This window comes from Kryptolebias marmoratus, linkage group LG17, assembly GCF_001649575.2.
Source record: "Kryptolebias marmoratus isolate JLee-2015 linkage group LG17, ASM164957v2, whole genome shotgun sequence".
Lineage (NCBI taxonomy): Eukaryota > Metazoa > Chordata > Actinopteri > Cyprinodontiformes > Rivulidae > Kryptolebias > Kryptolebias marmoratus.
This window is the reverse complement of record NC_051446.1, coordinates 20,264,022-20,277,159: the sequence shown is the minus strand read 5'-3', so window position 1 is coordinate 20,277,159 and position 13,138 is coordinate 20,264,022. Positions and strand designations below refer to the sequence as shown.

Sequence of the window (13,138 nt, the reverse complement as noted above, 5' to 3'; positions counted from 1 at the left end):
GCTACCACAACCTCTGCAGCCCAAGCCAGCAGCAGTAATCAGGCTCTCACCGGGCTGAGCGGCATTGTCCCAAACCAGGCCAGATCAGACTGCTCCACCATTAAAATAAAGCCCTCATTAAACAGCCTGGATCCCGCTCCTCACAATCACAAGTTACTTCTTGTGGCCCCTAAGGGCCATGGGAAAGGCCCCTTTATGGATTTTCAGCCTGAAAGGGGGTTTCTGGAAGGCCCATCATGTCAGCCATGTCCCCTGCCAGCTCCATCCATCCTCCTCCTCCTGACTCTTACGGCACTCTGATGCACGGTATACCCAGACTATAACTGCGACAGGGAACGGCCCAACCCTCGGGGGTCCAGTCAACCTGCCTCTGTGTGAGATCATACAGTTAAGCTCAAAATGATGCCAAATTTTGATTTATAGTGAGTTTTTACTGACCAATAAGTTTCCCCTAACTGGAAATGATATAAACACATGGCAAACGAGGATAAGATGCTGCACTGGAGTAACTTCTGTCACCATTTCTGTTGATTTTTCAGATACACCACACGCAGACTGAGCCATGTTCTTTCACTGTAATCATTGAGTCAGTTTGACCTCATAACAGTCCCACTTTTATATTTGTCTGTTTTTTTTTTTGTTGTTATCTCCGCTGGGATTCTGGCGTATTCCTCGTTGATGACGATCTCCACACATTTGACGCTGAAAGGAGCCAGCTTTCATAATTCTGAACTTAAACTCTAGATTAGCCAATCCAAATTTGCTGATATTGCTTTTTGTTAGCCATTTCATGACCACTTTGACTGAAGTGTCTCTTGGAAAGCTCACAGCCCAGTAAAGACTTTTTTTTTCTGCACATGAACGGATGTTTTTATTGAGCTTTTTTTCCTTGAGACTGCGGTATACAAAAAAAGGCAACCATCAGCTAATAATCTTTCATCCTAACTGTATGTGCACGAGCAGACTCACAAACACCGACACACTGAATCTTATCCGGCGAGACTTGATTAAATTCTGTCGTCCGTCGGCATCAGGAGGCAGAGAGCTGCTGATTGGTTCAGTGCATGGATCATGATAACAGCTAACATAAAACAGATGTTCTACCGGAGTGTGATAAAAAAATGTTACGTTATAGAGGTGTGTTGCAGATACGGCTCATCCCTCGCCGCACTGCAGAAAGACTGATTCAGGAACGTCTTCATATGTTAGTTTTATTGATTAAATTTGTTCTATCCTGAAACAAATGAACTTATCAGACGTCTTTTAATGTAATTTAAAAAATGTGAGGTATTCCGTTTATATCTTGACTTGAGATAATAAGAAATAAGTGGGCAATTAAGAACCTTAATTGGAAAATGTGATACCAATATTTAGCTAATAAGATAGTTTTTCTTTTTTGCCAATTTGAAGAATATTACATTATAGCAAAAGGCAAACTAATAGTCTTGTTTTCCATCAGCATGAGTGACCTATTGTAAACAAAATATGTTGGTTTATTTATAGATTATTAAAAACTGTTTAAACTTGTGCAGACTGATGATATATTAGTATTTTAAAAAATGGTTCAGTTTGAAAGAGTTGGATTTATGCTATAATAACAATGACTGTGATAGTTTCACCTCTCTGAAACCTGAATGATTCTGTCTCTGTATGCCGCTCTTAAAATAGCAAATAAACTTATCACACAAACTAAGAAAATTTGAGTTTAGTTGCTTATTTATTTGTTATAACAATATTTCTTGGCAGTAAATCTTAGACCTTTGGAGAGCCTGTTTATTTCCCCTTAAATGGTGTCACATTTGTTAGGAAAACGCTTTTGTGGCTTGAGCAGCAGAGTTGAGTACGTGGGCTGTCAATGGCAGAATAAGTTGTTTGGCAGAACAGATTTAGCAAGTTTTTCATGGGTGCAACCCACATACTGAACTCTGCTGCATTTACTAACGAATGTGGCACCATTTAAGGGGAAATAAACAGGCTTTTCAATAATATAAGATTTATCGCCCAGAAGCATTGATACAACAAATAAAAAATTTACCAAACCCAAATTTTCCTCATTTTTTGTTCTGTGTTTATTTGTTTGTGGTCAGATACTATCTAAAGTGATAGCTTGAGATTTATATTGTTTTCAGCTTGTATTTGTCTGTGTTAGTTTAGTTTTATTAACATTTTTATTTTAATAAAATAAGTTATTTCAGTTAATATTGGTCTTTTATTTTTTTTAGATGTTATACATCGTTTCAGTTTTTTGCACTTTTTTCTGTTCATTTGCATAATAATCAAGTCTTATAGAAGCATTATTTTAAAGACACCCTCCTCCACCCTTCAGAGTACAGTCCTGCCAGGGCTGCTTCCCCTCTGATAAGAAAGTCTAAGCTCTTCCTCTGACGTGAAATATGATCTTCTTGTGCGTAGCTGGGTTTTTTTTTCCCACCCTTTAGCTTTCATTTACTTACATTTCCTTTGGGTTTTTATTTCAAAAATTGTGTTTGCAGGAATGCATGAATCCTTGCTGCAATGCTACTACCTGCACCCTGAAAGGAGATGCTGTCTGTGCCCATGGACACTGCTGTCAGGACTGCCAGGTAATATGTACACTGATGGTAATATTTGAGCATTTGTTTCAATGATATTTGTTTGATAGTCCTCCAGAGCTCACCGTATCATCTGTCCAAGCTGAGCTTTGAGTTTTAATCAGCCATTTGTGTGCAGCTGAAGCCAGCAGGAACCCCGTGCCGTGAGTCCAGTAACTCCTGCGACCTGCCCGAGTTTTGCACCGGCGGTAGCCCCCACTGCCCCACCAACGTCTACCTACACGATGGCCACTCCTGCCACAATGTGGACGGCTACTGTTATAATGGCATATGCCAGACCCACGAGCAGCAGTGCATCACTCTGTGGGGCAAAGGTGCGTAGAAAGCCTCCTCTCTGGTCCAGCTCGACTACGAGTGGTTCAGAAATAGTTGCGAGCTTTTGAAGGTGTTTTTATATTGTTTCTTGCAGGAGCCAAGCCAGCTCCAGGGATCTGCTTTGAAAGGGTCAACTTAGCAGGAGACCCTTATGGCAACTGTGGCAAGGATTCAAAAGGCTCTTTTGCCAAATGTGAAGCACGGTAAGAACTAATGCTCCCACAGAAATCAGCACATGAGAAAAGCTTTTAGATCTGAATCACTGTTAGAAAAATAGCTGTCACGTTTAGCAATGGAAGTGATTATTATTTGCAGCCATAATTGAGGAATACATGGTCTTTTAATGCAGCTAGGTCCATCACTGAAATGGCTCTGGTCCTAAAATGGCAGTTTGTCTGTCCGTTTAATTGGGCAGCAGCAGCAAGGGAAGTTATAACAAGAGAAAACAGTGACATGAAACTGTGTTGCTCAATTGTTTTCCCTGTCCTTGTCCGCTGTGTATACAGAGATGCTAAATGTGGCAAAATCCAGTGTCAAGGAGGAGCGAACCGCCCAGTAATTGGCACCAACGCTGTTTCCATAGAAACAAATATACCCCTGCAAGAAGGCGGAAGGATACTGTGCCGAGGTACACATGTCTACTTGGGTGATGACATGCCCGATCCCGGCCTGGTTCTGACGGGGACGAAGTGCGGGGATGGAATGGTGAGAGCTAAAGCTTGAGAACAATACATCAGTACAATACAGGGCAATTTTAAGGTACTTTCTGGGATAATGTTGCTTCTTAGGTTTTATTACATTTATATAGTACAATAATTCAGAGAAACTAGAGACGAGTATTTTCAGTCAATTGCAAGACAACCGTGAGTAAATAAACTTTTAATTTAAAAAAAACAGGACATATCAACGTCTAATCATTGTACTGTATTCGATGAAGTTTATTATGTAATGAGCATAGGATATTTCTGAGGAAATAAAGAATATATATAGTAAACTGTAAGCAATGGCTCAATCTCAGTAATCTAGTTACCCACTGCAAGAAAGTGCAAGAAAGTAAATACATGACATTTGGGGTATTTAAACTTGTTATTGCAGAGGCTGAGATTTGCAAATAAAATTAAAAAGTCATGATTATCAGTGTCACAGTGACCCAGAGGAACTTTGTTCAGGGTCAGAATGTCTGCCAGTGTTATGAAAACTTGCTTGTTTGTGAAGACAGTGTCTACGTGGAATGTGTCCAACTGTGTCCAATCACTGCCTTAGAGATAATGTAAAAATATAAGCATCATTGTTGCAACTCTCGGAGGGAAATTCATCCTGCAAGACTATCCGAACCATGTGAAACTGTAGTATGATTGTTCAAACAAATCTCCCAGCTGTCAATTTTTGAGACCTTCGTTGAACTACAAAGTAAAATCCTCACAGCGCTGGAAACACCAGCCATCCACAAATCAGCCAGCAAAGCTGTCAACCATCCACAGGTCATTGCTGATTTGGTGATAGTTGACAGCTTTGTTAAAATAAAAAAAAATGTTTCTCTTTGCAGATATTTTGAGAAACACTTTTAGAACTTTTCCCGCCTTTTTCATGCTAATATGTTTGTAGCAAAGTTAGCATACTTGATCAAAACACAGCAAATCTCTCTTTGCATAACAAACATACCAGAAGTTAAGTTAAATGTGACAATAAAATCAAATGTCAGCTCTTGATAAAAAAAACAACATCTAGAGTATTTTTTTATTTATTTTTTAAGCTTCAATCTTCAGTCGGCACAACTACAGACCTTCCTAAGCTTAAAGCTTTTTTTAGTCATGAACAAGATGAGAGACTTTTGCTGAAACATGTACAGAGGTTGTACAGTCTTTTTTTTTACTAAAACCCAAGTTTTCAAGGATTTATTTTAAGTTGCTTTGTTTTTTATTAAGAGCTGGATGGCGATGGCTCAAAGTCCACTTCTGGCCCTCGAGCCACATCTTTGTCGCAGAGCATGCCTGCAACTGTTTTATTCTTTCATTTCTTAAACCTTCACTTTGTATCCGCTACACCGTTACTGCGTGAAAACAAAGTATAAATGGATTTGCTTAAAATAAGGGTGGAATAAGTGAAAGGGCATGACTAAGATGTTAAGGATTTTCTCATTGTGGTTTATTCTTGCACGGGCTCGGACACTTTATAGACTCGCCATTATTCAGTCTATTTGGCATCTCCCAGTGGTCATCAGTTTCAGCAGGAGGTCACTTCACTGATTCACTTACTCCAATTACACTAATTTACTTCTTTATAAACCTCCACCCAAATGAAAGATCCAGCCTCTTCCTTCTTCCTCCATTGCTCTCTGTGCCAGCTGCTGTTCTCCCTCACATTTAGCTCTGTTTGGGTGTGGTGCCTTTAAGGGGGCTATACTGTAACTTTTAAAGGATCAGATTTGATGTATTTTAATTACATTTAATTCAATTCTGATTTACAGCCATAGAGGATATTTAGAAGAAATGCCAAAGTGGATGCCGCTGTTCTTCTTCCCTTAAAAAATTAAAGGATTTAGGTTTTTTGGGTTGGTTTTTTTTTCGCCAGTGTGCTCTTTGAGCTCCCCCTGTCAATTTTTAATGTCTTTGTCTGCCTCAGATGTGTCTGAACCGTCAGTGCCAGAACGTCAGCGTCTTTAATGTGCACGAGTGTGCGGCCAAGTGCAGCGGTCGAGGGGTAAGTACGGCACCTCGCCGTCGTATTTCAGACACACATCTCGGCCCGGTTAATGCCCCGTTTCTACCTGGCAGAAGCTCCTGAAGCTGCAGCCTGCTCAGAATTCAGTTTATTGTACGACGGTCGGGGAATAAATGGTGAAGCCTCGCAATAAATCACTGCGAGCGTTGAAAGGATCAATCAATTAGATATAATGATCTCATTTGTGTTCAACTCTAGGTGCCATTCATCATACACTCAGGCTGCCATTCTTGTCATAAAACCTGTATTAAAATTTGTTAGCCAAATTTAGTTTGGAGAAATGCAAAGACACACAGCTTTAGGATTTAGATTCAGAATTTTTTCTCATTTCTATGGGTGGTCCTATTTGAGACGAGTTATGCAGCTTAGTGGTATTAAAATCTCTAACCGGTCCCAGAGGTTTGGGTTTTAACTGGTTAAGTCGTTCCTTCATCGCACAAATCGAAGAAACGGTTGTGACTGCCCCTTAAAATGAAACATCACCAGTTATTAGGGGGTCATATTCGCTCGTGCAGTTCCAGTCAGGACGCAACTATAAAACGCTAAGGGATGTTTAAAGGCCTGAAAAAAAAGGATGTGGCTCCTGCAGGAAAGGGGGCACCCCTGCATGCAGAGATTAGATCAAGATGTCGCTCCAAAGAGAAGCGATCACCTGTTCCGAATTACCCAGGCAGGGAATCCTTCAAGACTTTGCTGCTTCTGCACAACAGGAAGACAAGAGGGTGAGACTGTTAAAAAAGCAGCATTAAAGGACAGGGTCTGCTTTGTTTTTCGTATCGGACATCTTGATTCGCTTATGTAGAAATATTTTTAAACTTCTCAGTCAGAAATACCCAAAACATCTTGTTTAACACGACAACTTTGTTTAAACGAGTTATTGGGTTTAAACAAAGAGGCATTTCGAATTTTAGCCACTTTGGAATAAAAATTTATATTAAATTTACCCTACAAGTTCATAAACGTCCCTTTTTGCTGGCCTTTTGAATCTTGCTTTGCATTATAAAGGTGCGGAGTGACGCTTCTTGTCCTTTTATCACGCTGCAGGTGTGCAACAACAACAAGAACTGTCACTGCGAGGCTCACTGGGGGCCTCCTTTCTGCGACAAGGCAGGTTTTGGAGGAAGTGTGGACAGCGGCCCCATCAGACTTGCAGGTAAGCTAACAGGAAACACAATCAAACCACTTAGTTGTTGCATTATAGTCCGTTTAGTGTTGTAACAAACCCTAATCAGCCAATACATTAAAACCATCAATCTTAATAGATGCTGTACAAGCCTCCTCATTCTATTCCTTCTTTTTCATCAAACCTTATAACAATGACCTAGTAATAATAATATGATGCTAATAAAGTTCTTAAGTTTTCCAAATTCCATTTTGTCCACCTCTGTAACTGTTTTTATAATAAAAGCAGCCTAACTCCTGAGTGGAAGCGTTAAAGGAGGCAAACATGTGCACTATTTACTAAAATCATTCCACAAAAGCTTACAGAAAACTGCAGACAGCAAAACAAAGAGAGGACCGTTCTGAAAATGGCCTTTTTCTTCTGAGCAGACAGCAGGAAGGTGACGGTGGGCGTCCTGGTGTCTCTCCTCACTGTGCTGGTAGCTGCTCTGATCGTCTGCATCAAGAGGAAGACCCTGATGGGTCTGCTCTTCACCGGCAAAAAGAACCCCATCGGGAAGCTCAGGTTAGAATGAAGTCATTTGTAAAAAGAAATGGTCTTTTCTTTTCCATGCAGCACTTCTTTTTTTTTGTAAATATTATGTGTGCAAAAGATATTATTGAGCAAGGAAATATTTATTTGTTCAACATTAACACTACTGTTTTCCTGTTTTTAATTTTTTTGTTTGCTGCATTTAGGAGATGGCTGCTGACTTTTGTAACTTTTATACTTAAAATTATTAACTTTATTTACAAAAAAAAAGTACTCAGATCTCTTCAGTTCCTTCAGAAACCTTGTTCTCTTCCAAATCTGCTTCAGCAAACTTGTTCTAATATTGTCCTCTTCTGCTACTTTTACTTTTTAGTTAGCTTTTTGCTACTTTTAGCTTTTAGCTAGCCTTCTGCTACTTTAGATTTTAGCTACCCTGTACCCAATAGTTTATTTGTTTTAACTCTTGGATCAGAAGAATAAAATGGCTAAATATAAATGTTTCCCTTCTCGTTTTGTGTAACAGATCAGAAGCGGCTGCGATCACCGGACCATCAGCTCCTAAACCTCCATCCACAGCGAGCGCAACATCTCCATCCCGACCGGCGCTGCCGCTGCCGCACAGTGCCACCATCTTCAAGGTCACTACAGCAGATTGCACGTCTGAGTCTGACTGTCCGTCTGACGGACACGCAAACTGTCGGTATCTGCAAACGGAGACGAACAAAAGGAGGTTGAGCAGCAGACGAGCTCTGCCGCAGCCGCTCTCACAAGTCGTTCTTGGCCGGATGGATGTGTTGTTTTCACACAAATGGCAGCTCATTCAAATCCAATTAAGCCGTCCCTCTGAACGTGGACGGGTGGAGGAGGCGATGGTAATGGAGTCGGGGAGGGCTCAGGACACTTGAATGCATTTCTTGTCATTAACAGTTGCCTGTTTCAGAGAGAAATTGATTTATCTGCATGTTGGCCGCATGAATAATGTTGACGGAGCTGCTCAGTTGACACCTAAAGCAATTTTGTCGCTAATAATTGCAAGACAGAGAGCTCGTTTTTGCTGTAATGGCTTGTGTGGCCCCGTCGCCGTGTGCCTTAACCAGCGCATTACTGCCTTGACATTATTTGTAATAGGAAGCGATCCGACCGGTGTAGGTTTGCTGGGGGATGAAAGAAGCTGGGTCAGAGGGGTTGCAGGGTGCCACAGGAGTGAGGCGGGCTCGTCTGTATTAGCATGAGGTTGATATTTTCAGTTAGCAGCATGTGCTTTTCATTTGGCAAGAGGAGAAAAGATGTAAGGGCTGTTTGATGTGAGCGCAGTGCAGGTGAGGTCATTTTCCAGTTGGGAGATGAGTGTAATAAGCTGCTCACATCTGGTGTGGGCTAAATAGGAAGCAGCCAGATATTTTGGCTTAAATTAATGTCAACCCTCTCTAAATGGGAGTGTGTGTGGCCCGTTAGCTGCGTCCATTTTAGAATTAGGCCAAACGGACGCCTAAGGGACAGTTTAGGTCTTTAATTAGTTACCGGTGGAGGATTGGGGTAATTCTGAGTGATGGATTTACTGACAGCGTCAGGAGGAGGAGGTGAACAGGATGGTTTTCTGAAAGAGCTCAGACGGTTTGACCAACTGGCTTTTGTCTTTCTGCAGTCTCCTCACCGGGGGGCCGAGGCGGGGCCCCCGCAGGCTCCGTACCCCGCTCACAGCCTGCGCAGACTCCCCCAGTGCCCTCCGGTTCACCTCAGCCACCCGGTCCCCCTGTCCCTCACGCTGTCCCTCTCCCCCGGGCCCCGGCAGCCGAGGCCCCCGGCCCCTCCGCCTCACCGAGCCCCTCCCCCTCACATCCACGCGGCGCCCAGGGGAGCGTCGTTTCGCAGCGTGTCACACCATAACTCCTGCAGGATGGTGATGGTGAGTGAGTCTCCTGTTCCCTCGGTTTTATTTGACGATGTTACTGTAATTCGTCTGGAGAGGCTTTTAACCGCCTTCGCAGCCCGTGACACCTAACCAGAGGAACCACGGCGCCCTGCTCCCGCTTTCAGGCTGGTGTTTTGATGTTGATTGTTTTCACGGCACTTTTGCGTCCTATAAAACTTTTAGTCTTGTTGAAACTAACCAGGGTAAACCAGGAGCTGCTGGCATCCAGGCGTGACGTTGAATCTGCAACACAAAACGCCACATAAATAATGAAAATGGAGCCAGACTTGTGTGTGTGTGTGTGTGTGTGTGTGTGTGTGTGTGTGTGTGTGTGTGTGGTGGCTCTAAATATCACACAGTAGTAAACCTGCTGCCACAGCCACGGCAGACTTTAGTTATGGCCTTCCAGGCTGTAAAGGTTGGAGGAAAGAGAAAGTTAGAGATTTTTGGAGGTAAATCTCCAACTCTGTGATCCTCAAAGACTTCGACTTTTATTTGGTTTGATTTTACCCTCTCTGTGGCAGAGGGAACCAAACAAAAAGAGCAAAATGAGACAAACTGATCAGTGTTTTACTTATAGATGGAAAATGCATTTTACAAGTCTGGCTCTGCCTGGTTCCAGCCTCACTTAGCTGCTTTTTTTTCAACCTTAAAGTTTTAAAGTGTTGGTCATAAATAAAAAAGGAGCTATCTGAAAATGTCCCCTTGGCTTTAGTAAAAGTTAATTAACATTTGGAATGAACATCACGTGAAGAAAGGCGACCATCAAAGTTTCTAGATGTGAAGTTTGGTTTTGGACATTTGATAACGATATTACAGTCGTGCTTTTGTCTTTTAGGGTCTTTAAAAGACTTCATTGCTGAATAATTTCAACATTAATACATTCATTTTTGTTTTCTTTACAATTTTATTTGTTTATGTGAAGAACTGAGACTCATAAGGGCAGCAGAAGGTTTTCAACTTCTGGTGACGGTGTACGCAGAGACAAAACAGGATTTTCACTTCCAAGACTTTTATTTTTACTGAGACTAAAGTTTGCGAGTTTGCTTCAAAGCAAACAAACCACAAGGTTGAATTTGCCACTCACGAGGTGCAGTGAATGCATCATGATTTGAAGGTAAGGTTGAGAGGAGATAAAGATGATGAGATGACATTTCTTCTCCTCCAGCCTGAAGATGAAATGAGACATTTTCAGACCTGAGGGCATTTTGGCCTTCAGACACTTATCAAGCTCAGAAAAAGGAAAAAAAAACTCCTAAAATGTTCCTTTTATTGCACAAAGGTGCATTTAGATTTTGCAGCGACATCGACTGCCTTTAAAACAATAAATTTTACACAAATGTTCTTCCTTTCTTTAACAGGACGGTGTACTTTAACAGACGTTTCAAATTATAGCTGTGGAATAAGATCCTCCTGGAAAATGTGTGGAGGATTATGAAATGCAACAATTCTGTTCTTTTCAATACTCTTAAGACAACTTTTACAAGAAGTGGAAGACAAAACAAGACCCGAGCCTCTTCATCAAGTCGTGGTCTCCTTCATCCCAGGGTCGTGAGACGGAGCAGAAAAGTTGTCAAAACTTTGCCAAACTTTTCTTTTTTTAAATGTGTCACTTGGCTAAAATAAAGGTCTGATTTCATTCAGCAAATGAAATCAGTTTAGAGACAAACAGACTATTTGGAGTTTATACTGGCTGTAAAAATAAAAGATTTCCATACCACCTCACTTTCTTCGGAAACGGCATTTAATAAGTAAAAAACTATATTTGGCGTAAGATTGCTGACAAACAGATATTAACAAGCTGCATTTTGTGCATTTCCTCAAAGTAATAGGTATAAAATCTGTAAGCGTGTGGTTTCCTGAGGACTGGTGACTGTCACACCTGTTCACCAGGTGCTCCTGGCTCAGTTTAGTTTTTCAGAAGAAGGCTCTCTCAGCTGCTCCTAGTTGATGTCAGAATGTGAAAGTGATTCCTTTTGGCAGCAGACTTCTCTGACAGGATCTCTGGCAGCTGTTTGGCAGCTTTCGAGATGTTGACAGAAGACATAAACCTTCGGTGAACGCTCTCTGCTGGGGGGCGCTGGAGCTCAGCTTCCCCTCAGAGTTTGGGGATTTTCTTTCGGTGGGGGAGGCCGCTTTGCTTTGCTGAATCTGCAGAAGCGTTTTGCGTCGATTAATCACCTTATCAGACGTTTTGTTGTGAATGGAGCTCGTTCGCTGGCTGTCAGTGGGAGCTCCGGGGCTCTTGTGGCTCTTTTGTGTTGTTTGTGAATTTGAATAAAGGACAGGAAGCATCTCTAGTTCTCTAAAGTAGATTAAAACCACATGATGGCCCTTCCCATCATATGTTGTCTCAACGGGGTTGCCAAGGTGCCTAAAAGGAGACAGCAAGCGATCAGATCGGCTGTAATAGGTTGCGTGTGAGTGCCCTCTTGTGGCCATCCTTGATTATTAGGTTTATATGTATTTGCTTCTGCAGGAGCTGGAGAAACCCAGTCCTCCACAGAAACCGCTGCCTGCCAACCCCAGGAGCTCCCGTCTGGTGCGAAGTCCCTCTTTGGTGCAGGACCTCTCTGCAGGCCGAGGGTCTTCTGTTATACGTGGACCTGCACCAGTACCAGGTGTGCCCAGACCCGGGCGCCCGGTCCCACACCCCAACAGGTGAGCATTGTTCTGAAACTGTTCCCGTATTTTTAGACACAGTTTTCTTGCAGCCTGGTGAACCTTTGCCCATCTTTACTTCTGAGATATTCAGCCTCTAAAATGAGTCTTTTTGGATCCAGTCCTATAAAAGACCTGTTGTCAAAAAAACAAGTTTGTTGCAAAAATTCTCCTCCAGCTGTTTATTTTACATTCCTCTTACTTTTGCAGCCTTTTATCACCCTGTCCTAACTTTTTAAGATGTGTTTCTGCCCTTTTTTAAAAAAAAATGGGTACAATTTTTTAGTTTTAAAGTTTTTTTTTTAATTTATACTTTACACAGCGACCCAACTTTTTTGGATTTGGGGTTGTAAAAAATACAAACTGTTGTATCTCACATATATTTATGTCTCTGTCTTTTCATCTCCAGGCCGAGTCCCAAGCAACCCCCAACACTACCAAAGCCTTGCATTATCGCCAACGTTAAATACAGCAGCTGAGACTTTGGCCAGAAGGGACATCGTTGAGATACAAAAAAAAACGAAGAATGAATTCCTAATTTGCACTATAAAAGCTCTGAGAGCCCTAAAACGATGGTGGCGTCTCTGAGTTGTGAATCAAGAGATTTGCCGTGTCCCTTTGGTGCTCCGTCTCCAAAATGGTGCTACGAGTCTGCGCTCAGGTTCATGTAAAGTATTTATATTCTGTATTTATTGCCACCCAGTGCACTGTGCCAGACACTTTTACCACACGGTAGCAACTTTAAATCTTTTTTTTTTTTTTACTTCACTTTTTCTACATACACTGATTTTTTTTTTGTTTGTTTGTTTTGATTTTTAGAAGAAAAAACAAAAAGACATGATGTGAAACTGCAATCGTCAAAATGTTCCCGGGACTTTTTTCGTTGTGATTTTTGCTCTCTATAAAAAAAAAAAAAAAAAAGTACTTTGCAGCGACGGATGAGCCCTCTGGGGTTTTCTCGAAGGGAAATGCTCCGTGTAGCATCTTTGAGCCAATCTGGCAAGACTTGAAACAGCTACGGGGGAAAAAAAAGAAAAGAAAACGGAGTTACGGCGAGAGCTCTGCGGTGTTTGTCCTAATCAGAGGGTTATCGGATGGCCTTTCTTCTTTACAGAAATATAACAGAAAGTTCAACAAAGTGCCACTAATTCTTTTTTTTTTTTTTTGCAAGACTGAAGAAGCTCTCCTGACGGCACTGAGCACAGATCTTAAACGAGCTGAAATCGAGAAAGCATCCGTCTGTCTGGAAGGTAAACTTTGTGCTTTTTAAAGGTTCGATCTATG

The 13,138-nt window shown here is 41.7% G+C and overlaps 1 protein-coding gene across 2 annotated transcripts in view; it reads left to right on the top strand.

Moving 5' to 3' along the window:
- Window positions 1-12,823, top strand: part of LOC108246095 (disintegrin and metalloproteinase domain-containing protein 12-like) — an 85,036-nt gene extending 72,213 nt beyond the window's left edge. For both annotated transcript variants that reach the window (XM_037981011.1, XM_025002256.2), the window contains 11 exons: window positions 2,493-2,582; window positions 2,710-2,905; window positions 3,001-3,109; window positions 3,413-3,611; window positions 5,529-5,606; window positions 6,672-6,780; window positions 7,179-7,314; window positions 7,805-7,919; window positions 8,927-9,187; window positions 11,673-11,854; window positions 12,264-12,823. In XM_037981011.1, coding sequence (XP_037836939.1) covers window positions 2,493-2,582; window positions 2,710-2,905; window positions 3,001-3,109; window positions 3,413-3,611; window positions 5,529-5,606; window positions 6,672-6,780; window positions 7,179-7,314; window positions 7,805-7,919; window positions 8,927-9,187; window positions 11,673-11,854; window positions 12,264-12,333 — 1,545 coding nt within the window. In that variant the 3' untranslated portion in view covers window positions 12,334-12,823. The remainder of the gene's footprint in view (window positions 1-2,492; window positions 2,583-2,709; window positions 2,906-3,000; window positions 3,110-3,412; window positions 3,612-5,528; window positions 5,607-6,671; window positions 6,781-7,178; window positions 7,315-7,804; window positions 7,920-8,926; window positions 9,188-11,672; window positions 11,855-12,263) is intronic.
- The last annotated feature ends 315 nt before the right edge of the window (window positions 12,824-13,138 follow it).